The sequence below is a fragment of the Malaclemys terrapin genome, chromosome 3, assembly GCF_027887155.1.
Source record: "Malaclemys terrapin pileata isolate rMalTer1 chromosome 3, rMalTer1.hap1, whole genome shotgun sequence".
NCBI lineage: Eukaryota > Metazoa > Chordata > Testudines > Emydidae > Malaclemys > Malaclemys terrapin.
Genome location: NC_071507.1, coordinates 196,275,174 through 196,301,679, shown reverse-complemented (window position 1 = coordinate 196,301,679; position 26,506 = coordinate 196,275,174). Strand labels below are relative to the sequence as shown.

The window sequence follows — 26,506 nt, the reverse complement described above, 5'->3', positions numbered from 1 at the left end:
TACCAGTCTTATCATAGAGTCACAGACAGTCCTGTTAGATTCTCCAGTCTATCTTACCAGCCAGACAAACTGGATTTTATGATAAGAGATCATTTAAACCAAAAATCACATCACATTTAGGTTGCTCCCAGTCCCAAGAGACTAGATCTTACACCAAAGACAATGCTGGTAGCCAATTCTGTAGTACGCTAACTAAAGGTTTATTAGTTAAGAAAAGGAAATGTGAGTTATTGAGAGGTTAAGGCAGGTCAAATATATGTACAGGTGAGTCACAGTTTGTAATTCCAAATGGCGGCAGGGATGTAATAAACTGCCAGTTTCCCAAAAGTCTTTTCAGGGTTCCCAGATAGTCTCTGGGGACTCTGCTTTGCATCTGGTACACTTCCCTGTAAGAGTCCAAGTAGTCCAGAGATGTAGGCTCTTTCCTGGAATCCATATTTATAGCTTCTTGTCACAGAAAACAAGCTGTGAGAAGCCATGTGGGCTTTTCCTCTGGTGACGGAGAGAGGAACGCATTTTGAGTCTTTGACCTCCGATCATCACACACAATGCCCACTTGCTTCGAAATGAGCTCTTTTCTGTTAACGTTCTTCGTTTGAATTGCACAAGGCTTCTTTCTCATTTGACGGCTCGTTTGGTGGGTTACTTAGTTACAGGGGTGTATACAATGTACATGTTTGCTACTCCATTATACCAGGATACAGATAAGTTAAAACAAAGAACGTAACATCCCACTCGTTTTCATGAAGTTTAAGCACCAAATACACTCTTCTACATTTAACAACCACTTTTATCTATACTAATACACAAGTGAATTGCCCTGCAGCTCTGGCATGAGCTGGCACCTTGGTTGTCAGCGTCGCAGTGGATTTTGTTGTTACAGTTCTTTCTTAAAAATAAAAGAAAATAAATAAAACAATGCTATTAAAAGTGACCAGACAGTGTTGGAGACTGAAATTCTCTGTCTAGCCTCAGAACAGGCATAGCTTGGGCAGTGGTAGTACAAATCTCCATATGCTACCCACCTGTGTGCCTCATGTCTGACCTGGAAGAGCAATCTCTAGGGACAAGGAGATTGTTCATACTCAATCCCATTTAAATCCTCCCTAACCTTTGCCAACAAGAGAGAGGTGTGATCTGAGTGCCAGTCACGGAGCCCTGCTTCCATCTTTGACCCTGAGCAAGTTGCTACTTAAGCTCTGTGTCTCACTTTTCCCCACTTGCCAGGTGGGGGTAATAGTCTTTACTTACACCTCTGAGAGGTACTGTGAAGAGCTAATGTTCATAAAGAATTTTGAAGTATTCTCATTGCAGTTTAATTCAAATACATCCATGCCCAATCGCCTTTTCACAAATCTGACCCAAAGTAAATCAATGTCAAATTCATCTTTCCCAGGCACAGATCTATTTAGAACTGAACAGAAGGAGCTTACCGAAGCATAAAATGACTTCAGCTTCCTGCAGGTTTCAATATACGTCCCTCTAAAAAGGATCAGCTCTTATGCATGGAAAGACATGGCTTAGTACTTTGCATGGAGCATAGAGTCACTGTGGAGCTGTGCCGTTGACAGACTCTCTCTGCTGTATTTCAGATGCCTCGGCATGTCTGTACAAGAGGAGTGAGAGGACGCTAGGATCCCGGGATATGGGGGCCGTTGTTATTGTGCAGGCTTTCCAGGGTGAGGACAGTCACATCCATTTGGAAGGTGTTCAATTCCAGCACGTGGGCCAAGCATTCCAGCAGCAACTGAGTGCACTGACCATTGCCGGGGATGCCCGTATGACTGGTGAGAGACTGGTTAGGGCCCTTGCCTAGCACTTGGGAGACCTCAGTTCAGTTACCTGCTCTGCCACCAACTTCCTCTGTGAACTCAGCCAAGTCACTTGGCCTCTCTGTGCTTCAGCTCCTTATCTGTAAAATGGGGGATAATAGCACTGCCCCAACTCTCAGGGGTCTTGTCAGGGTAGAGACACTAAAGACTGTGAAGTGCCGTGGGATCTATTGATGAAAACTGCTATACTGTATAAGAAATAGGTGCTATTGATGATTATTATAGATCGGAGATAGGCCCAAGAAATACCACGAATCAGGCCTCCACTGATTGAACTTGGGGCATGAAAACGATCATGAAATGGTAGAGTTCATGATTCTAAGGAATGGTAGGAAGGAGAACAGCATAATAAAGACAATGGATTTCAAGAAGGCAGACTTTAGCAAACTCAGGGAGTTGGTAGGTTAAGATCTCATGGGAAACAAGTCTAAGGGGAAAAACAATAGAAGACAGTTGGCAGTTTTTCAAGGAGACATTATTAAGGGCACAAGAGCAAACTATCCTACTGCATAGGAAAGATAGGAAGTATGGCAAGAGCCCACCCTGGCTTAACCAGGAGATCTTCAATGATCTAAAAATAAAAAAAGAGACTTACAAAAAGGGGAAACTAGGTCAAATTACAAAGGATGAATATAAACAAATAACACAAGCAATTAGAAAGGCCAAGGCACAAAACGAGCTCAAACTAGCTAGGGACATAAAGGGTAACAAGAAAACATTCTACAAACACATTAGAAGCAAGAGGAAGACCAAGGACCAATCAGGGCGGGGGGAAGGAATAATAACAGAAAATGTGGAAATGGCAGAAGTGCTTAATGATGTCATTGTTTCGGTTTTCACCAAGAAGGTCGGTGGTTATTGGACATCTAACATATTGAATGCAACTGAAAATGAGGTAGGATCAGAAGAGGCTAAAATAGGGAAAGAAAAAGGTTACTTGGACAAATTAGATGTCTTCAAGTCACCAGGGTCTGATGAAATGCATCCTAGAATACTCGAGGGGCTGATTGAGGAGATATCTGAGCCATTAGTAATTATCTTTGAGAAGTCATGGAAGATGGGAGAGATTCCTGAAAACCAGAAAAGGGCAAATATAGTGCCCATCCTTAAATACGGAAATAAGGACAACCCAGGGAATTACAGACCAGTCAGCTTAACTTTTGTACCCAGAAAGATAATGGAGCAAATAATTAAGCAATCAATTTGCAAACATCCAGAAGATAATAAGATAAGTAACAGTCATCATGGAGTTCTCAAAAACAAATCGTGTCAAACCAACCTGATAGCTTTCTTTGACAGTGTAACAACCTTTGTGGATGGTGGGAAGCAGTAGACGTGGTATATCTTGATTTTAGTAAAGTTTTTTATACTGTCCCACATGACCTTCTCATAAATAAACTAGGGAACTGCAACTTAGATGGAGCTACTGTAAGGTGGGTGCAAAACTGGTTGGAAAACCATTCCCAGAGAGTAGTTATCAGTGGTTCAGAATCATGTTGGAAGGGCATAATGAGTGGAGTCCCGCAGGGATCAGTTCTGGGTCCAGTTCTGTTCAATATCTTCATCAATGATTTAGATAATGGTATACAGAGTACACTTATAAAGTCTGTGGATGCTACCAAGCTGGGAGGGGTTACAAATGCTTTGGAGGATAGGATTAAAATTCAAAATGATCTGGACAACTGGAGAAATGGTCTGAAGTAAATTGGATGAAATTCAATAAGGACTCCATTTAGGAAGGAACAATCAGTTGCACACCTACAAAATGGAAAATGACCGCCTAGGAAGGAGTACTGCGGAAAGGGATCTGGGGGTCATAGTGGACCACAAGCTAAATATGAGTCTAACAGTGTAACACTGTTGCAAAAAAAGTGAACATCATTCTGGGATGTATTAGCAGGAGTGCTGTAAGCAAGACAGGAGAAGTAATTCTTCCGCTCTTCTCTGCGCTGATTAGGTTTCAACAGGAGTATTGTGTTCAGTTTCGGGTGCCACATTTCTGGAAGGATGTGGACAAATTGGAGAGTCCAGAGAAGAGCAACACAAATGATTAAAGGTCTAGAATATGTGATCTATGAGGGAAGATTGAAAAATTGGGTTCGTTTAGTTTGGAAAAGAGAAGACTGAGAGGGGACACAATAACAGTTTTCATGTAAAAGGTTGTTACAAGGAGGAAGAAGAATTTTTTTTTCTTAATCTCTGAGATAGGAGAAGAAGCAATGGGCTTAAATTACAGCAAGGGAGGTTTATGTTGGACATTAGGAAAAACTTCCTAACTGTCAAGGTGGTTAAACACTGGAATAAATTGCCTAGGGAGGTTGTGGAATCTCCATGATTGGAGATTTTTAAGAGCAGGTTAGACAAACACCCATCAGGAATGGTCTAGATAATATAGTCCTGCCATGAGTGGAGGGGACTGGACTAGATGACCTCTTGAGGTCCCTTCCAATGCTATAATTCTATGATTCTATGTTTTCTTCAAAATCCACATTCCAAACCAAACCAAATTTTGTATTTAGGGGACTCTGTCCATGCTCCATGAAATGTGTTTTGGACTGGGGTGGTTCGATTTAAATAGGAAATCCACATTAAGTTTTATCCATTCCTAGAACTCAACCCCTAATGAATCTTGTTGAAGATTTTAAGATATTTAATTGTTTTTCCCCTCTGCTTAGCAGCCCGCCTCAAATTATAGTTCATTTTTGCTGCTTCTCTGTATAATCATGGTCTGGCCAGCACTGGAAACAGAAGTAAAATACTAAGAATGAGCATATTTCATTAGTTTCAGTCTAGCAACTGGAAAGCAGGAAGAGCTGGAAAACTCATGGGTAAAGTTGGTTCTCATGAGATTCCTAGCCAAACTTTGTAGAATCATAGAATTCATAGAATCATAGAATATTAGGGTTGGAAGAGACCTCAGGAGGTCATCTAGTCCAATCCACTGCTCAAAGCAGGACCAAAACCCACTAAATCATCCCAGCCAGGGCTTTGTCAAGCCGGACCTTAAAAACCTCTAAGGATGGAGATTCCACCATCTCCTAGTTAACCCATTCCAGTGCTTAACCACCCTCCTAGTGAAATAGTGTTTCCTAATATCCAACCTAGACCTCCCCCACTGTAGTCTCATGGAGGTTTGTCCATCACTACTGCAGACTGCTAGTAAAGTCTGGTGACTGTTGTAGGGTCCCTCCAACTCCTGTTCATACCAATGGGAGTCTTTCCATTGGTGTCAAAGGGAACTAGATCAAGTCCAGGATATGAACATCAGCTGAGCAAGCTTTGCCTTTGTCCTGGCATGTAGCCCACACTGGCCTGACATTAGTCATGTCTGCTAATTTGCATATGGCTTACTGGGTTACATATAAAAGATCTCTCACAGTGTAATGACATTTTTATTCTTGCTTTGCGGATCACTGGATGGCATATGTTCGTTGTCTTGTGTGATTGTGCTAAACTGGCCACATTTCAAAGTTTGTTGTATAGAAAAAAACTCACCTGCATGACATTGTTGTGATGCAAATTCACTTAATATAGTGACATCATAGAAAATGTGATATATTTGTGTAAGCATGATGCCACAATACTTTGCAATGTCATGATGCTGCTTTAAAACCTCATTATGTTGTGATGCAATGTCACAATGTTGCAAACACTTTACCAGTTGGAAATCATTTTGGGACTGAGAGGGTAAAATTCATCATATAAGCAATACTTGCAGGTTGGTAAATAAAATTGCAAAATTTGGTAAGGGTGAACAGCTTAAATTGCAATCTGTCTCATCGGAGCATCACAGCAAGTTGGATTAATCAAGTAGCATCAGCGTTGATGAATAATAGTTTGTACAAAAACATCACCTTTAATGGAGGCAACCTGGAGTTATATTCTTGCTTTCCTCTGACACTACCCTTTTCTTTCTAGATTCTTACATTTGCGGTTGCTCTGTGTGGGATTCCTTTGGTCGGGGACTCAGTCTGTCAAGGACCTCAGAGCTAAGAGTGGACAATAATGTTTTCTATAACATTTTAGGTCATGGGATTCTACTGGGTAAGTGAAGCAGAGGATTTTCAATCAACCTATACGTGGCTCTTTATGCCAAGGATACTGTTAATCAAAACTTCCTTGGGTGGAAGAAGGTTCGATTCATGTTCTCTGGCACTAGTCTTGTGGAATCCAGTATATCACTCTCCAACTTCCTCATGCAGATGCTGAGGACCTATCTCCTTGTAACCATATATGCCTTGGGTCCATGTCTTATGAGCAGCATGGAGCTTGTTCAGTCCCATTGGTACTTCTCTCCCACCCCACCTCTTTTCTTTACAATCTAACAGTAGATAGAGATTCACCTGTCATGGAAAGAACTCTATGATGTAATATTTAAAGATCCGGTTCACCTAAGCACATACTTCCCGTTAGTGTTGATCAGGTGACATTGAAAACAATGGGATGATAGCACGTGCTTAAAGTCAAGCACAGGCTTAGGTACTTGACTGATTTGGAACTTGAGATAACAAAAATATTGCAAATCAAAATCTCTCTCCTACCTACCATTAAAGCAAGCTGGAGATTGGTCTGCAGACTGTTCCACCAGCATCCCATACTGCCTGAGTATGTAATGATATCACGTTAGTTTTGGCTGCCGCCAGTCATGGATGAGAAACAGCAATTTAAATTTAAACAAACAAACAAAAGCCTTAGGCCCCGATTCTGCAATCCAGTGCACACATACAGGCCTTCCGCTTGACTGGAGTCCCACTGAAATCACTTTGACTATAAACAGGTGCAGCGCTCAACCTGTCCAGGTCTTAATTTGGAAATCCGTTCCTCCCATCCTTCATGCTGAGACATAAGTCTGACTTTCCAATCTCTGGGCTGAACTAAATGTGTCCTCAGAAATTTCGGTCTGAATACTCTGTATCCTCAAGACGTCTTTAATGGCTTCAATGTCAGTAGCTCCAGAGGGTCTGAAAGATGAATTTATATATCATTTTGTTACCTGTAAAGGCATATTTATTATAGCTGCCTGTTTGCTGCTCTAGAATTGGAATCTCTCAATGATTTCATTTAAACCCCTATTTTCTAGGGTTTTGCAGGACAGTCATAAAAAGTTGCTCTGGGCTTAAAGTTAATTGGCAAACAAGATCCTGGCCTGGAAGCCAAGACTTTTTATGACTCCTTTCAAACCTCTATGACTGTCAAAAGCACTAGTGTACAATCCTACTTTTGCCCTCATAATGGCTGTGACTGAAATAAATACAATCTGAAAAGGAAATATGTCTCAGTATGATCTAGTTCCAAGGTAAATGCCATGGAGGTTGCAGAGTGTGTGGAAAAAATAAAGCCCCAAACTCAATGCATATTTTTTTTCTGGAGATCAGCTTGAATTTAGGGTAATTAATATGTGGGAGGGTACCTGTGTCCGGGGAAGAATTTCAGGGAGAGTTGGCGTATGTTATCCCTATCAAGAACCATATTTCTTGTAAAGGAAGGGCAAGAGTGACTTGCATGCTCCTTGGATAGGGCTTGCCATTTTCCAGATAGATGATGGCTGGCATTTCCTTAGGATGGAGGTTAAAGTGCTTTTCTTTCCTTTCTGTGCCAATTCATACAATTTGGGGACCCAATTACTGCAGGCAGGAGGCATGTGTGCTGCTGTGAGTGGTGCATCCATTGTTGTCTTCTGCCCATTGTCTAGTTCATGGCTCAAACAACAACAACAAAAACCCCAAAACAACCAAAAAAACCAACAACCAAAATAAAACAACAGCAAGCAAAAACTCAAGATGCTTTGGTACATGATTGCATGATATGTTTTTAATATTTCGGTTTACATGGTTAAGGCATTGGGTTAGGACTCAGGAGATTTTGGGTTTAATTCCTGGCTCTGTCACAGGGTGCCTGTGTGAATTTAGGCAACTCACCTCATCGCTCTGTGCCTCTGTTCCCCATTTGTACAACGTGTATCATAATATCTCTTCTTTCTAGCTGTTGGCTGTCTTCTCTGTTTAGATTGTAAACTCTTCGGGGCAGAGACCGTCTTACTCTGTGTTTGTACAGAGCCTAGCACAAGAGGCTCTGATCTTGGTTCCGGCCTCTTGGCACGACCATAGTACAAATTAATAACAACAATTCCCTCTCCACCCTGTGGAAACTATCTGAGCTTTCAACTATGCACCACAGTAATAATCTTCACCCCTGATATTTAGATCTCTGCCATGTTAAATTGATCCTGCCCCACTCTCAACTTTCCTTCTATGGTGTAACATGGATTCCAGAGTGCTTTGCAAATAGTATATGTACAGCACTGCAGAAATGCAGCCACCTCTGTGATGAAGAGCTGCAGCCAACCAGCACACGGTGCCTTGCACAACAGTATAGGGGGGAATAAAACATACAGAATAATATGTGATCTGCATGAGTGATGATTGTTGGAGCTGTATTTGATGAATTTGTGCCTCTGATTATATTTTAGGAGAGTGGTTGGAACAGGGGAATAGAGTCAGGCACAACACAGTGATTGGACTTTCTGGAACTGATGGACTTTCCAACATAGAAACGTTATCACCAGCAGGGATCTACATCAGGGCTCCTGCTAACCAGATAGAGGTAAGGGTAAAAAACAAGAACAACATAATGTATCAAAGAACAACATAATGGTCTGAAATATTGTTCTCGGGGTGACCCAAACACAGGCTGGTCACTTACTGAGTGAATTTTAATAAGGATGGTTACTGAAACAGGATAGTAATACAAGTGCACAATGCTATATTCCCAAATAATATTCTCTCTCTCTCTCTTTCTCTCTCTGTGTGTGTGTGTGTGTGTGTGTGTGTGTGTATACACACACACAGACATCTCTCTCTCTCTCTCTCTCTCTCTACACACACACACACACACACACACACACACACACACACACACACACACACACACAGAATCTCTCACATACATATGGTGTGAAATGTTTGCAACTAAATTCCAGTCCCTATGTAACTTCCAAGCTTTTTATGTTTCATTACAAAGTCCAAAGTCATCTTGGGTTCATCAGAAGGTGCACAAAGTTTTGCCAAAATCCCTAGGCCCAGATCTGATCAATTCTGGTCCAGTTTTATTGTTTCCATCACACTTTAAAAAACTCAACGTTTTTCATGATCTGGATGGCAAACCAAATACAATTCCTCAGTTTCAAGCAGATCTGGCTCCAGCATTTCTGCCGCCCCAAGCAAAAAAAAAAAAAAGCTGCGATCGGCAGCGGCAGTTCAGTGGCAGATCCTTTGCTCCTAGAGGGAGTGAGGGACCTGCTGCCCTCGAATTGCCTCAGGTGCTGCCCCCTCCCTTGGCCGCCCCAAGCACCTGCTTGTTAAGCTGGTGCCTGGAGCCGGCCCTGGTTTCAAGTGAATTCCACTTGGATTTGTACCCAAAACTCAAGAAAAACTCCGGGACTGCCAATCCATAAAACCTGAAACCAACGAGGAACTACATATGAGGACATGATTTCCCCTTCACTCCATGCTCCTCAAAGAGTTGCACCTAACTTTGAAGGTGAGAAACAGGCCAACCGGTTTCCTGTGTTACTCTCATGACAAGTTTGCCTGAGAACAAAGAGAGAACTTTGATTTCGTTCCCTGCAGAGCATATACCCAACTTTACAGGCCATTTTAGAGAACATAGTGGAGGCATCTATTATGTTTAAAAAAAAAAAAAAGGGTCAGAGTAGCATGACTCCAGAACCGCTAAACACAGAGATCTACGCAGTTGTATATTGGCATAGCCTAGAGCTGTCTGATTCAGTCCCGATGGTTCAGCTGTTAAAGGTCTTGCTATGTTTCTCTGTCAATGTACTTGTGAAGTTAAGTCAGACAGTTTTCAACACATGTGTTTAGCTCGTGGGCAATAATAGAAATTCAGAGAACTATTTCGAAGTTGAGGCCATGGACATGTAACCAGCCACTGGGATTACAACTCCTTTTCAAAAAAACCTACTGGGGCCTGTCCTCTGCAAGCCAGTGTGGGTGGAATAGCAGATGCTCATTGCAATCTCCATTGTGATCTGCTATCTAAAGGGATGGGTATATAAGTCATTGCAATAGCAGGATACTGAGGGCTAAAAGAAAACCAGGATTCTACCTCCCTTTATCTACATTATTAGTAGAGAAATTATTGTACAGTACCCAGAAGTGCTTGACAGAAAAAAGGAAAGATGCGGTCACTGTAGGAAAGACCACAATATATTTGTAGGCTTTTGGGGTTAGGCACAGTCTCCTATTATGTGCCTGTATGGTGCCTAATCTCGCTTGGGGCCTTTAGACTCTACCCTAATATAAAAAGTAGAAATGCTGAACTGCAGGGAAGGAAAGAAGGATTTTAGGCACAGTACTATGCTCATGAAGTTAATCAGTTGAAACAGCTGCACATCATGAGGGTTCATAAGAACATAAGAATGACCATACTGGGTCAGACCAGTGGTCCGTCTAGCCCAGCATCTAGTCTTCCAACAGTGACCAGTGGCAGATGCTTCAGAGGGAATACACAGAATAGGGCAATTATTGAGTGATCCATCCCTTCTTATTCCAATTCCAGCTTCGGTCAGTTAGAGATTTAGGGACACCCAGAGCATGGAGTTGCATCTCTGACCATTTTGGCTAATAGCCATTGATGGACCTATCCTCCATGAATTTATCTAATTCTTTTCTGAACCCTGTTATAATCTTGGTCTTCACAACAACCCCTGACAAAAGTTCCACAGCTTGATTATGCGTTGTGTGAGGAAGTACTTTGTTATGATTGTTTTAAATCTGCTGTCTATTAATTTCATTAGGTGACTCCTGGTTCTTGTGTTATGAAAAGGAATAAATAACACTTCCTTATTCACTTCCTCCTAACCAGTCATGATTTTATAGGCCTCTATCATATCCCCTCTTAGTCATCTCTTTCCTATGCTGAACAGTCCTCATCTTTTTAACCTCTCCTCCTATGGAAGCTGTTCATGCCCCTAATCGTTTTTGTTGCCATTATCTTTTCCAATTCTAATACACCTCTACCTCAATATAACGCTGTCCTCGGGAGCCAAATTTTTTTACCGCATTATAGGTGAAACCGTGTTATATTGAACTTGGTTTGATCCACCAGAGTGCGCAGCCCCACCCCCACAGAGCACTGCTTTACCGCGTTATATCCGAATTCGTGTTATATCGGGTCACGTTATATCGAGGTAGCGGTGTATATATTTTTTGAGTTGGGGTGACCAGAACTGCACCCAGTATTCAAGGTGTGGGTGTACCATGGATTTAGATAGTGACATTTATGATATTTTCTGTTTTACTATCTATCCCTTTCTTAGTGGTTCCTAACAGCTTGTTAGCTTTTTGACTGCCCCTGGACATTGAGCATATATGTTTTCAGAAAACTATTCACAATGACTCCAAGGTCTTTTTATTGAGCAGTGACAGTTAATTTAGACCCCCATCATTTTGTATGTATAGTTGGGATTATTTTTTCCAGTGTGCATTACTTTGTATTTACCTACACTGAATTTCATCTGTCATTTTATTGCCCCATCACCCAGATTAGTGAGATCCCTTTGTAACTCTTCACAGTCAGCTTTGGACTTAATTATCTTAAGTAATTTAGTACCATCTGTAAAAATGCTCCCTCACTGTTTACCCTTTTTTCCAGATTGCTTATGAATATGTTGAACAGTACAGGTCCCAGTGCAGATCCTTGGCGGACCCTGCTATTAACCTCTTTCCACTGTGAAAACTGACCATTTATTCCTAGCCTTTGTTTCCTATCTTTTAACCAGTTACTGATCCATGAGAGTATCTTCCCTTTTATCCCATGTTTGCTTACATTGCTTAAGAGCTTTTTGGTGGGGGACTTTGTCAAAAGTTTTCTGAAAGTTTAAGTACACTGTGTCAATTGGATCACTCTTGTCCACATGATGGTGGCCTCCTCAAAGAATTCTCATAGATTGGTGAGGCATGATTTTTCTTTACAAAAGCCAACTCTTCCCCAACATATATTGTTCATCTGTGTGTCTGATAATTTTGTTCTTTACTATAGTTTCAACCAATTTGCCTGGTTCTGAAATTAGGCTTACCAGCCTGAAATTGCCCGGATTGCCTCTCAAGCCTTCATGTGCCAGCAATGCCCCTCTGCCATGTACATTGGCCAAACCGGACAGTCTCTACACAAAAGAATTAATGGACACAAATATGACATCAGGAATCATAACACTCAAAACCCAGTAGGAGAACACGTTAACCTGTCTGGTCATTCAATGACAGACCTGCGGGTGGCAATTTTGCAACAGAAAAGCTTCAAAAACAGACTCCAACAAGAAACTGCTGAGCTAGAATTGATATGCAAACTAGATACAATCAATTTAGGCTTGAATAGGGACTGGGAATGGCTGAGCCATTACAAACATTGAATCTATTGCCCCTTGTAAGTATTCTCACACTTCTTATCAAACTGTCTGTACTGGGCTATCTTGATTATCACTTCAAAAGTTTTTTTCTCTTACTTAATTGGCCTCTCAGAGTTGGTAAGACAACTCCCACCTTTTCATGCTCTCTGTATGTGTATATATATCTCCTCAATATATGTTCCATTCTATGCATCTGAAGAAGTGGGCTGTAGCCCACAAAAGCTTATGCTCAAATAAATTTGTTAGTCTCTAAGGTGCCACAAGTACTCCTGTTCTTTTTGCGGATACAGATTAACACGGCTGCTACTCTGAAACTTTTTAAAAATCAGCATTACACTAGCTATCCTCAAATCATCTGGTACAGAGGCTGATTTAAGTGGTAGTTTATATACCACATTTAGTAGTTCTGCAGTTTCATATATGAGTTCCTTTATATCTTTTGGGTGGATATCATCTGGTTCTGGTGACTAATTACTGTTTGATTTATCAGTTTGTTCGAAAACCTCCTGTATGGACACCTCAATATGAGACAGTTCCTCCAATATGTACCTAAAAAGAATGGCCCAGTTGTTGGAAACTCTCTCTCATCCTCTGCAGTGAAGACCAATTCAAAGAATTAATTTAGCTTCTCTGCAATGGCCTTGTCTTCCTTTAGCATTTTGGTCATCCAGTGGACCTACTGATTGTTTGGCAGGCTTCCTGCTTCTGATGTACTTAATTTTTTGTTGTCGTTGCTGTTAGTTTTTGTGTCTTTTGTTAATTGCTCTTCAAATTATTTTTTGGCCTGCCTTATTTTACTTTTACACTTCATAGAATCATAGAAGATTAGGGTTGGAAGAGACCTCAGGAGGTCATCTAGTCCAACCCCCTCCTCAAAACAGGACCAACACCAACTAAATCATTCCAGCCAGGACTTTGTCAAGCCGGGCCTTAAAAACCTCTAAGGACGGAGATTCTGCCACCTCCCTAGGTAACCCATTCCAGTGCTTCACCACTCTTCTAGTGAATTAGCTTTTCCTAATATCCAACCTAGACCTCCCCCACTGCAACTTGAGACCATTGCTCCTTGTTCTGTCATCTGCCACCACTGAGAACAGCCGAGCTCCATCCTCTTTGGAACCCACCTTCAGGTAGTTGAAGGCTGCTATCAAATCCCCCCTCACTCTTCTCTTTGCAGACTGAGTAAGCCCAGTTCCCTCATCCTCTTCTCATAAGTCACTTGACCTGCCTTATGTTCCTTTCTATTTTCCTCAATTATTAAAATATTCTTTTTTGCCTCTAATTACTTTTTACTCTGCTGTTTTTTTGGTCCTCTTACTGTTTTTTGTTTGTTTGTTTGTTTTTAATTTTGAGTATACATTTAGTTTGAGCCTCTGTTGTGGTGCTTTCTCTATAGTTTCCATGTAGTTTGCAGCCATTTCAATCTTATGACTGTTCCTTTTAATTTCTGTTTAATTAGCTTCCTCTTTTTTGTGTAATCCCCCTTTATGAAGTTAAATGCTACTGTGGTAGGTTTCTTCAGTATTCCTCCCCCCCCCCTGCAAAAAAAAGCATGTTAAATTTAATTACATTGTGGTCAATATTACTAAGCTGTTCAGCTATATTCACCTCTTGCACCAGATCCTCCTAAGTGCTTCTTTTAGGAATAAATCAAGAATTGCCTCTCCCCTTGTGGGTTCCAGGACTAGCTGCTCCAAGGAGCAGTCATTAATGGTGTCTAGAAATTTTATCTCTGAATTTTGATGCGGTGACAGGTACCCAGTCAATATGGGGATGAAATCCCCCATTATTACTGGGTTTTCTATTTTCATTGCCAGATATTTAAAGGTATGTAGGCATTACTCTGCTCAGCCTTGCAATGCCTAATTGACTTAGGAGCCTAAGTCACTTTTGAAAATGAAACTTACCTTGTCCTGTATGCTATCTGGCCATTTCAGTTGTGAAATTACTTTTCTTACAGTCATGCTGTAATCATCAATGCTTCAGACAGGGCGGGCATGGAGCCATCTCCATGAAAGGAAATGCCGAGTGGACGCGATGGTCTTCTTCCTCTTCTGTCCCAGGGCAAGACTGTACGTGGCCCTGTGCCAGTGTGTGTTAGGGATGAGAAATTACAACCCCTTTACGCCCCTCTACGGGAGCCGGGGACAATCCTGGGGAAAATCCTAAGCACCAGAACTGGGAGTGTCACTGCCCATTCCCTTTACACTGGGTAGCAGAGCTGGCTTAGCCTTAGCACAGGGATAACATCTGCTATGCTGCCCCTATGCTCCTGGACACACAATACCACTTTGTGCTGCCAAAGGGGCAGAGTTCTGAGGGGTATTTCTTTAGAAGCAAACTAACTGCTGTTGCCTCCTGAAGAACTTAGAAAATCAACATTCTGTCTACAAACAATTCTGCTTCCCCACATGATGCATTTTCTGGTTTTTCCCATCCCCCATTTATTATTTCTAAACATGTTGTAATCTCAGTTACTCCAGATTTGCCACAACCGGTGTAGTCCCATCGTTTCAGCTACCCCGGTGAAGGTGAGAAAAGAATGTGGACCAGGTCCCATTACAGCAGTTCATAAACTCCTGCAGCTCCCTCCTCATTTGAAGTCCTAATCCTGTTGTTTGTGACTGGAAATGATGTTACGAACAAGAGGATTAAGATTTCAGGTGGATGAAGCAGCAGGAGAAGATGAAGCTTTGAAAACAAAGATTTTAGTTCTAAGCGGATACCTCTGGTAATTACAAAGGGAACTAGCAAGACCCATATATGCCTGTCCTCACCCTAACTGCTTAGTTTGTGTTCTGTCCCTGGTCCCCTCCCTTCATTTGCTTTATTGTCTATTTAGACTGTGAGCTCTTTGGAGCAGGGTCTCCCTTGCTATGCACACGTACAGTGTCTGTCACAACAGGTCCATGATCCCAACTGGAGCCTTTGGCTGCTATGCAGTACAGATAAATAAATAATAAGTATTTTAAATATCCCAAGTGCAGCTTCAGTCATGGGACACTGTTCAGTCTATTGCCACTCACCATCAAGGAGTAACTCTTGATGTTTAGCCTAACTTTTCCTATTACTCCCCTAGGAACCATGCAGAATTTCTTCTCTCCCACGAGGGCATTTACACCTTTCAAACCTGGTAGACTCTCATATCAGTGCCCCTTTCCCAGACCTTTAGTCACTCCTTATCCAAGCTGCACTTTGTTAGCTGTTTTAATCTTCTGTTAGTCAGTTTTTTCAGCCAATGATGTTTCTCCTCATGCACATTCAGACAACACCTCTTTGCGTGAGTCAGGGTACATACAGAGCCAGCCATTAAAGAATTCCTCATTTACCCCAAAGTAATTCCATTGGCTTCAGTATACCTACTTCTATTTTACATCCAGATGAGGAGAATTGGGCCTGTGCTTCTCTGTAGTTTTAGTGCATTGACAACCCTGGAGACTGATGATCTCTCTTTATCCTCAGAACAGGCACCTCTCCAGCGTGCATCATCTCCAACATGGAGGGAGTGCATTTAGCATGAGAAGGCAACTTATTCTCCATGCTTATTCAGTCCTTAGCCTCTTGCTGCACCTTAGTACAGGGATACAAATTAGTGCTTAGAAGTATCTTTTTGTGTTTGTGGGCTCCTGTCCACCAGAAAATGTATGGAGATCAACAATTGCACCTAGGTCACCAAACAGCTGTCCTGGTAGTAACTTGAGTTCACTGTTGTTGATGAAAGGTTCCCTAGCTCCTTACCAATATCATCTGAACTAGCCAACTCCCAGACTATCGGACATCGGGGAGAGGACACACCCTCTACATTTGAGCAATGCCCACCATTGCTTCCCTACCATGACGCTTTCTGAAACCTACTGCAATGTGAGTGCTCACTGAATAGACCCATTGGGACAACTTGTTGCATTCTGATGGGCTTTGGCATTGGGGAATAGTGCTGGAAACGCCTTCAGTGTTGTATTTTATTGGTGGGGAGAAGAGGAAGCAAAGCTTTAAAGGACCATCACTGTTCATCCTAAGGTATTCATGAAATAGTTACGTTATGAGTTAAAAGGCACCTAAAACATTGACTTGGTTTTATTCCAATGACTTCAGATGCACACCTTCAGGTATCTGGCCTACACAGGCAATTAATTTCTCTCTGGAATTTTGATTGCATGGATGTCCATAATACACTGACTTCACAAAAAATTGATTTCCACACAAAATTCCCTTCCTGCTTAAAACCGCTGCCTTCAAGCCACTGGCTGTCTGAATAAATGTACCGTTTTCCCTTGTGAATCTTCTGTGGAATGCACAATTGCAACTGCAAGTAAAAGATCCTGGAATACTGTGACTTGACTGCAGAAGCATTTTTTTAAGGGAAAGGGATCTGTATTGGATAGCATGTTCTAAACTGTTGCAGCTCTGCAAGACGGGAGATAAGGCAATGCTTTGGATATTGATATCCTTTTGATTTTTGAAAGATGTCAGAGATCACGACTGTAGGGAACTAACAGGGTCAGGAGACTGGCAATGGAATATGGAGCCTTTCACCTCTGGGTCACTGGTGTGGCTTTGATTAGGGTCATTACTCATTACCATTTAAAAGCTTACCGGTGACCTTTGCAAAATGAGTTGAAGGTCCTAGTGGAAAAGTGTCCACATAAAAACACCACGACGATTGACACCATCTAATGACAACTAATTGTGGCCACTGCCAACACTGGGCAGATTTGAATTCTGATTAGGGTAAACTCCTGTCCCCTTTGAAGTCAATTGCAAAACTCCCATTGGCTTCACTGGGACAGGATTTCACTGCCGGTGTTGAAAAGTTCCTTATCCCATTGCTTATATCCCTGCATAATCCACTCCCTACTCACTTAATTCATAAACTCAGAACTTTAAGGCCAGAAGGGACCATTATGACATCTAGTCTGACCTCCTACATAGCACAGACCAGAGAACCTCAGCCAACAATTTCTACATCAAGCCCAGATCTTCTGTTTTGAGCTGTAGCATATCTTTTAGAAAGATACCCAGTCTTGATTTGAAGACTTTGAGTGATGGAAAATCCACCGTGTCCTTAAGTCACTTCTTCCAATAGTTAATAACCCTCACTGTTAAAAAAAATTGCCCTTTATCTGTTTAGCTTCAGTTTCCAACCATTGACATATCACTCATCCGTTAAACTTTCACTATGCATGTTCTGCTCAATATCTCAACTTTAGCGTTGCATTAACTCTAGTTTGTTTGTTTGTTTTTGCATGGAAAAATATACATGTTGAGAAAGAGAGAAATTGGTAGACCAAGATTTAAACAGCCCACTTATGTACAAAATAATGTTCAGTGAACAAGAAATTTTAGCCAACCTTGAGTTTTGCGTACCTGCCTGGTGTGGAAATTACAGATCAGAATGGAAATCAAGTGGTGCTATGTGCTATGCCTGCTTGTCTGCCAAATACTATTGCATGGCTTGAGGGTGGCCCTGGGTGAGAAAGAAAGCAGGAGTGAGGATGCTGTAGTCTATACTTGGCAGAATTGGCACTGACTTCAATAATAATAAATTAATAATAATAAATAAATACTTAGCTCTTATATAGCACTTAGGAGAAATATGTGAGTTAAGGGTGTAGGAGTAGAGGGCTTGGCCCAAAATGATTTTAAAAACAAAGCTTTTAATTGCCAGGAATCTTTCCTAACTGTAGCGCATGCTTGTCTGCAGGCGAATACAGTGTGCGCTGCTGGTTATGGCTATTTCTTTCATCTCTCGCCTGAGGGACCATCACAAACTCCTCTTCTCGCCTTCAGTAAGAACACAGCCCATTCCTGCACAAGGTATTTGGGGATTCCCTTTGGTTAAAGATTTTTTTCTATAGCATGAACTGATTAAGGATTTTTTCCCCATAACATGGGTTCTAATTGCAATAGCTTATTAGGCTCTGTCCCTTTAAATATAGCTTCAGAGCTTTGTGTTCATTTAAAATCTTCTCTGATCTATAATAGGATTTCTCCACAGCAGAATGAAGTCATCTGATAATGATTCAGTTTGGTTTATTTCTTATGGATTATCTGTAAATAGTTTCCATTTCAAGTTTCAATTAGATACATCCTTTTTCACTTTTAGTCATCCTAAACTATTGTGTAGTCTTCATGTGTAGTGTTAACAGATGATGCATTTCACTCCAGAGGTGCTGCATTTCAGTAGCAGATGAAGTGATCCCTGTAGATTTAAGGTCTTGAATTAGCAAAGCACTTAATCACCTGCTTAACTTCAAGCCTGTGAGTAATCCCATCCTTATTCATCAAAACACTTAAGCAGGTGCTTATGTGCTTAACTTTAAGGACATGCTTATATTTAAGCATGTGATTAAGTGCTTTATTGAATACAACTGGAATTATTCACATACTTAAAACTAAGCATATGATTAAGTTCTTTGCTGGATTGGAGTGTAAGTATTTTGAGATCCCATAGGGTACTACTGGTAGATATGCTATCTACATATATGATATTGCAATATAATTATTATTTCTATAGTACCAAACATAGGGGGTTCTAGCAGGCTGTTAAAAAGTTTTCCCTTAATTGTCTTAAACAAACTAGAATCAAAACCCTAACCTAAAACTTACTATACAAACACTCCTGAATTTTCAGGAAGTTTGAACCATGATCTAAATAGAAACCCTCCAACTGGTCAAACCAAAATTGTTGCATGCAGAAGCACCCAAACTTTGGCACTGTTGGAATCAAAACTTACCCTTACATTGTTGAATTCCAAATAGGAAGGGACTTTAAGTCTCGATCCAATTAGTTCAGAGGCAGCAAAGTTGGCCAGAGTTTGATAGAAGGATGGTAAGAGTACATAGCTGTCTTGTCTCAACCTGAGCATTAGCCCTCTTGTGGCAAATTCTGAAGGCATTTGCAAGAGAAATGGCATAGGTTTTAGAAAACTACTTCTGGACAAGGATTGTTTATATATGTATGTGTGTGCCTATGCAGAGAACTAGTGCAGGCTTGGGCACTAAGATATCATGATAAGTATCATAGAAAAGCCTACACATAAATAAATATACAGAAAGAAAGTTGAGCATTCTCTTCCTTCATTTTTCTTCTTAACCAGGTACGGTCTCCTGGTGTATCCAGAATACCAACCCAAACGTGCAGATGGCCTGGGCCCAGTTCTGTTCCAGAGCTTCACAGCCTGGAGAAATCAAGGCGGTGCTCAGGTATAATTTGTTGTAATTGTATTTTGGTAGTTCAGGACACTTCAGTGTAATCCTCAAAGGTGCAGCTCTCTCTGTACCCACTTTGGTCAATTGGTACTGCAGAAGAGACCACTGTGATCATCCAGTTCAGTGGTTTTCAACCTTTTTTTTCATTTGTGGACCCCTAAAAACATTTGAGTGGTGGTGTGGACCCCCTTGGAAATCTTAGACATAGTCTGGACCACAGGTTGAAAACCACTAATCTAGTCTGACTTCCAGCATAATACAAGCCAGATTTAACCCAGTAATTCCTGCATCAGTCCCAATATCTTGTGGTGGAACTAGATCAGACTTTTTGGAAGGACATTCAAACTCATTTTTAAGATTCTAAATAATGGAGAATCCACACCATGCTTTGGTTAATTCTTTCAATGGTTAATTACCCTCACTGTGAAAAAATGTGCATTTATGTCTAGTCTCAATTTGTCTAGCTTCAGTTGCCAGTCATTAAATCTAGGTATGCCTTTGTCTGCTAGACTAAAGAGCCCTATAGTACCTAATACCTTCTTCCCATGTAGGTACTTATAGGCTGTGATCAAGTCATCTCTTAACTGTCTCTTTCATAAACTAAAGGGATTGAGCTCCTAAAGTCTCTGTAAGACATGTTTCTAGTCTCAAATCCTTTCTGTGGCTCTTCTCTGTACACTGTTGAATTTTTCAACATCCTAGAATGGAATTTGCTGGTTCTGGAAAAGGTTACTTGTATGAAACAACATAAAGTTGACCAGTGTTTTCCAATTTTGGTCACCTTTTATCCGTCATGGTGACTCCGATAGCCAGGCTGCCAAACCAACCAATTTATTATTCTTTGTACCTTATTGCCCCATCGCATCATAATAATGAAGTTTAGTCTGTTTTCCCTGAATGTGCTACCCACCGATAGCTATCTTCCCATCATCATGTGGCTGTAAACAATACCTTGATTATGTTCAAGGAATGCTGCTTTATAAGACATCTTTTTTTTCCTTGTCTTTTTTTAGCTATTGCTCTCTCCAATAATTACAAAAATAGTATTTACAGCATTTTCAACCCTGGATATTGCTGACTATTTAGTCTCATTTTTTCCAGTGCAGTTTTTGTATCAACATGGAAATAACTTGTAAGAGTTCAAAGCTATTTTTCTGAATCCTCGCAAACAGGAGTAAAGTACTAAGGGTGAGATTTTCAAAGAAAAATTAGATGCTCGACTTCTATTAGTGCCTTTGACAATCTCCCACTTCTGCTACACAATGGTGAAAGGCTAATAATGAACCACAGAACTTTTCTGAATTTATTATTATTTTAAATAGATTTTTAGCAGCCGCAACCTGGAACTCCGAAATTTCCAGATCTATGCTTGCAAAGATTTTGGAATTGACATCGTAGAAAGCCTTGGAAACACCACTGTTGCTAACAGCTTATTACTTGGACACCTTGGTCAAAAGGTAAGAACTCCAATAGCTGTTTTCATTCTGCTTTTTCAGCCCACGCTATTGTAAAAAGATCCTTCTTACAGACTAGTATCAGACCCAATAGAAGGAAATACAAAAGCCAACTTCTCCAGAAGAGATTTAGCTGTTTTCTCAGTGCCAGCTTCACTTAAGCTCTGAGCTTTGAGAAACCTCCATATCAGGGGTTGGCAACCTTTCAAAAGTGGTGTGCCGAGTCTTCATTTATTCATTCTAATTTAAGGTTTCACGTCCCAGTAATACATTTTAATGTTTTTAGAAGGTCTCTTTCTACAAGTCTATAATATATAACTAACCTATTGTTGTATGCAAAGTAAATAAGGTTTTTAAAATGTATAAGAAGCTTCATTTAAAATTAAATTAAAATGCAGAGCCCCCCGGACCGGTGGCCAGGACCTGGGCAGTGTGAGTGCCACTGAAAATCAGTTTGCGGGCCGCCTTCGGCACGCGTGCTATAGGTTGCCTACCCCTGCTCCATATCTTGAATAATAAGGGCCTACGTTTCTTCCATTCCACCTGAAAAACAGCAATCTAGCAGCACAGTGCCCATAACACCATGCAAGAGCACTGATTCCGTACTGAATGAGAGGGAAGTGTGCCAGCAACATTACCCTTCAAAGTCAGTGGCTTCATAATATTAGCTGCCTCTATTTTAGGATGGTAGTAGAGGGAAGTACAATAAGGTTATAAAAACTGGTTATAATGTCACTTTTCACATACCAGGTTCTACAGGTTGTACTGTATATCCAAGTACAAGCTCTGTCCAGACACAAAAAAGTAAAACTGAGCCAGAGACAGAATTTCCAGTCTGTGGGCAAGTCCAATTTTTTTAAAAAGTCCAATTTGGAATGAAAAGCTGAAATTTCCCACAGAAAAAAATTCAGAAGAGTGTTGATTTGAGACCATCGAAACATTTCATTTGATATTTGTTTAAATTTTTAAACATAGGTTTTATATGCATAATATTAAATATTATATTGAAATTAATATTATAATAGAGTGTAACAGACTAAACGGAAGGAATTGAAATGACACTTTTGAAATGAAACATTTAACAGTATCAAAAATGACAGATTTTGACACTGCTGAAGTGAAATATTTTGATTTTTTTTCCAGTATATTTTTTTGTCAAAAATTGACACATTCCCATGAAACATTTAGATTTAAACTAAACATAGTTGTTGATGGAAAACTGTTCTGTGGATAATATTTTGACCAGCTCTAACCATCATTAGTTTTAACCTTTTACAAAAATGCCCAGCCAGCATATAACCAGGTGTCACAAAAAATTTAGTCTAGTGGCCTGAGCACAAGTCTGGGAGTCGGGTACACAATTCCAGTCAGGACACTGATACACCTTGTGATCTTTTGGGAAATATTTTTAACCTTTCTGTCGATTCCTTACTCTGTAAAACATTCAAATGAAATGTTTTGATGGTCTCAAATCAAAACTCGTCTGAATTTTTTTCTGTGGGAAATTTCAGCTTTTCATTCCAATGCTGAGAATTAAGTCATCTTTGAAAAATACGATCAAGTGCTAACTGTTATTATTTATGACAGTAAATTGAATTTGTGACAGTAAATTCAATCTTCACTGTGTGCTTGTGCAGCATCTTGCACAATAAGGTTCCCGTTCTGACTGAGTCTTCTGGGTGGTACTGGAATGCAAACCGTTTAATTAATAATAGAACCTTAGCAACAGCTGCCCACAGCTTGCTTTTTCATATTTTCCTGCTCTGGTTTCTAATGCAGCTTACTGAATTGCTTGGGGTACATTGCCAATCTGATTGGCTGATGGATATATTTTTTTAAAAGGCTAATTTATAAGCCTGGGGAAGACAGTATTTTAATGTAATGGATTGATCCATAAGGAGTACAGAGCTCAAATAAAGCTACGGCCCCAAACAAGTAATCTTCCAGTGTTCTAGCTGCACAGTGAATTGCTCTCAGACTTGAAGGGATGGCTCTCTTTGTTTGTGTTGTTACAGGATCCATGGGAGAACTCCAGTGCTTTACTTGTTAAGAGATGTTGAGGCGCTCAGCTGTGCGTTGTTCCTCACTGCCCCCCAAGGGTGTGATTATCTTTGATTATCTCATGATAAGAGTTGCCTTGTCATAATTTACATCTTAATTTATGTAATTCTCCCTTTAATAATGATGTCTCTTTAACATCAATTAAAACTTTGTGACATGAATTTAACAGGAACATTGGCTATTCTGCTCTGCCAGCTGTTTTGTTTTTTTTAAAAGATGCCTTGCAAGCCGATTATTATTTTTTGCAATATTAGGAAAATTGAAATTGGGTCCTGTCATAAACATACAGATAAAGTTCAGAGTGGGGAGGGAACCCTGACAGGTCCTCAGTCCTTTAGTACAGTAGTATCTGGGCCTGAGCAAAAGCTGATGGAAGTCCATAAAAAGGCTCCTGTTTACTTCAGTGAGTGAACCAGATGCATATGCATTGCATGTAAAAGAAAGCGTTAACCCTGATAAAGACAGATTGTCCAAGGCAGGTGATGCACGTTTGGGGAGGAGGAAAGAGTGAAACAGTCTTCTAAAAATATTTGAAGGGTGAAAACATTAAGGAAGGAAACAGCTTGTGCAATGTGAAGCAAAGGGATATAGTTAGGGGCGATGGGATGGACATGAATAAATCAAAAAAGTAGGTAGGAAAAAAAACATTCTAAGAGCGAAATCTGTCTGGTCTGTGGAACCCCATGTTGAGGCATTAGCTCTGTACTGACTTGGAACCAAGTTCTTCACCTAGAGAATCTCCAACTTCTCTCCTTGGGGAGCCCCTGTCTCTTAAAAGGACAATGCCATCTTTAATGGTATTAAACCAGCTAATTAAAAAAATCCTGTTGCTGATAGAGTACCTTTGAACTGCATTTTTGATCCATGTGTTTAAAGTTCCTTGATACAATATTTGTGTAGGGTTTTGGTTGTGCTTTCTGCTGACAAGGGTCTTTCCAAGATAGTGTGGGGCCCCAAACCAACATCAGCAGATGGGGTCATGCCAGCTCCTCTTCCACTCTCCCCACCATCTCTGTGCATATGATTGCTCCCAGCAGCAGCACATGGACTAACAGATGGGACCCGCCACCCCCTTGTCTCCTTGTGCTATGTCCTGGAAGGGCTACTGTCATCTTGTTCCTGTCCATTTTCTCTTTCTGGTTGTGTTTTTTGCCTCTTTGCCTATGTTTTTTGTTTGTTTGTTTTTTTCACCCTCATCTTTTCTTCTTTCTCCATATTTATTTGCTGTCTGATTTCCCATGCTTTGTGTGCTCTCAAGTTTTGTTGTGAATATTTTGGGCAGCCTGGACCAGATCCTCAGATGGTGTAAATTGGTCCCGGCGTTGTGGACTTCAAAGGAGCTACGTTAATTTGCAGCAGCTGAGGACCTGGACCCTGAGCTTATTTCTCTCGGGAGACCCAAATGCTGATGTGTTCGGTTGTGCTCTTTACGTTCATCTTGCAGGACAGTAGCTGTATGTCAGCAGGGCTGAAAACGCCCCAAAGGCATGAACTGTTGGTTTCCAATACATCTTTCATGAACTTTGATATGAGCACCTGCACTGCAATCAGCACCTGTTCTGGCTGTTACCAAGGCCAGGGTAAGTTACATTTACACTGACACTCTGACATAGAGTCTGAAAAATCCTTGAGTTCTGTAAAGTTTGGTGTTGTCTTTGTGATTTTATTTCCTTCACCGAGAGGCATCTCTAGACTGTGGTAGCTGTATCCTGGAGGAAGGATGATCCACGGACTAGGGCGCTACCGTGGGACTCGGGAGACCTGGGTTTATTTCCTTGCCATTCCACAGACTTCCTGTATGACTTTAGACAAGTTACCTAGTCTCTTTGTACCTCATTTTCCCCCCATCCCTGTCTCAGAGTGGTGTTGTGAGGATAAACCCATTAAAAATGTGGAGGTGCTCAGATGCTGTGGGAAGGAGGGTCACAGAAAATTTATATAGTTGTCCTGCAAACAGAGGTGAAAGTAAGCTGGTACGGGCTGGTACGGTGTACTGGCAAGAGCCAGTCTGCTGTGCCGAACTGGACCGGCTTCCGCGGCGGTGATTTAAAGGGCCCAGGGCTCCAGCTGCTGCGGGGATCCCCGGGCCCTTAAAATCCCCACCAGAGCTCTGGCAGCTGGGCTAGGGTGGCGATTTAAAGGGCCTGGAGCTCCAGCCGCTGCGGGGAGCCCTGGGCCCTTTATTTCGCCCCTGAGCCCCGGGGCTCCCAGCCGCCTCCCACAGCCGGAGCCCCAGGGCCTTTAAATCTTGAAAAGCCCCGCCTCTTCTGGTTGAGGCCACGCCTCTTCCGGTTGAGGCCACGCCCCCGCTCAGGACTCCGGTGTACCGGTAAGTCCTTTAAATTACTTTCACCCCTGCCTGCAAATCAACACATGTCTGCTAACCTGGGCCATCTCTGGGCCATAATTTTAGGTGGGAGCATTATAACTCCACCCCTTGGACAAATAGGTGTTCATTAGGATGTTTTTGAAAGTAGTCCTTAGTGTTCTGATATCACTGGTGGGCTGAAGCACGGGAGTCTCCTTACAGCCTTTTTTCTGCTTTGCCAGCCCCATACTGCAGTTTGCTCACCCATGTCTGGGGCTCTGGGTGCAGATGCTGCACATGGATTCTCTACCTGGAAGAGCCAGGCTGTTAAAGTGACAGCCATGAATGCTGCATAGATTTGAGACGAAAAATTTTTCTCCCCCCCCCAACCATGATTTAATTTTCCTATTTCTCTGAGTTTGGGACAATTATTCAGAAGCCCCATTGGGACGCAGGGATAGGGATTATCACGTTCATTTGTTAATATTCCTTTTTCGGGGGGTAATATTTCAACATAGTGGTATATTCTGTAATCACTACAACACATCTTCATAGAATTCCAATGAGGTTGTACCTCAGGCCACCCTAAATCTTCAGTGAATTTTCCTGAGATAATGCATGGAAACAAAGAATTCGTCTGAGTTTTCAAGAGCTACCCAAAGGCTCTTTGAAGAAAGTTCCAACTGCAATTACCTGTTAAATGTGTGTGTATGTGTAATTATAAACTATATTAAAAACATAGACTTTCCTGCAAAAATGGTGAAAAATACTTCAGCAACGGAGATCAAAGGGCACCAGGGGGGCAAAATCTGCCCCCAAAGTAACTTCAGCTGTGCAATAGGAAGGTCCTATATTAACAAACAGTGACTAGTGAACAAAAGTGCTATGTTTGGTTTGTTTTGGGCCCTGGACCAGGTGCAGGGGGAGTTATGAGCCTATTTGATTATTTTAGTTTGGGGCCAACCTACTGTTACTTCTGCGTCTGAATCCGGTGCTCGAACCAAAAGACCTGTCAGAAGTAGGATACTGGACTAGGTGGCTCTTGGGTCTATGCAGTAAGGCCATTCCTATGACCATGCTTCCCGTCTGGTTATGATTCTTCTGTTTAAGATATTTAATTATTTAGTCAGTAGGTAGAACCAATAACATGTGACGTATGTGACCAACCACGCAACAGACCCAGGGTGTGGAGGTCTGCAGGTTCCCCTTTCTGTCC

General features: G+C 41.3%; 1 protein-coding gene across 7 annotated transcripts in view; it reads left to right on the top strand.

Annotated features, from left to right (window-relative positions):
- Positions 1–26,506, top strand: part of PKHD1 (PKHD1 ciliary IPT domain containing fibrocystin/polyductin) — a 390,722-nt gene that overhangs the window by 190,048 nt on the left and 174,168 nt on the right. For 6 of the 7 annotated variants that reach the window (XM_054023612.1, XM_054023614.1, XM_054023613.1 and 3 more), the window contains 7 exons: positions 1,593–1,787; positions 5,751–5,876; positions 8,302–8,435; positions 17,960–18,072; positions 19,356–19,461; positions 20,790–20,924; positions 24,427–24,562. In XM_054023612.1, the coding sequence (XP_053879587.1) occupies positions 1,593–1,787; positions 5,751–5,876; positions 8,302–8,435; positions 17,960–18,072; positions 19,356–19,461; positions 20,790–20,924; positions 24,427–24,562 (945 nt within the window). The remainder of the gene's footprint in view (positions 1–1,592; positions 1,788–5,750; positions 5,877–8,301; positions 8,436–17,959; positions 18,073–19,355; positions 19,462–20,789; positions 20,925–24,426; positions 24,563–26,506) is intronic. The other variant, XM_054023615.1, reaches the window with a different exon arrangement.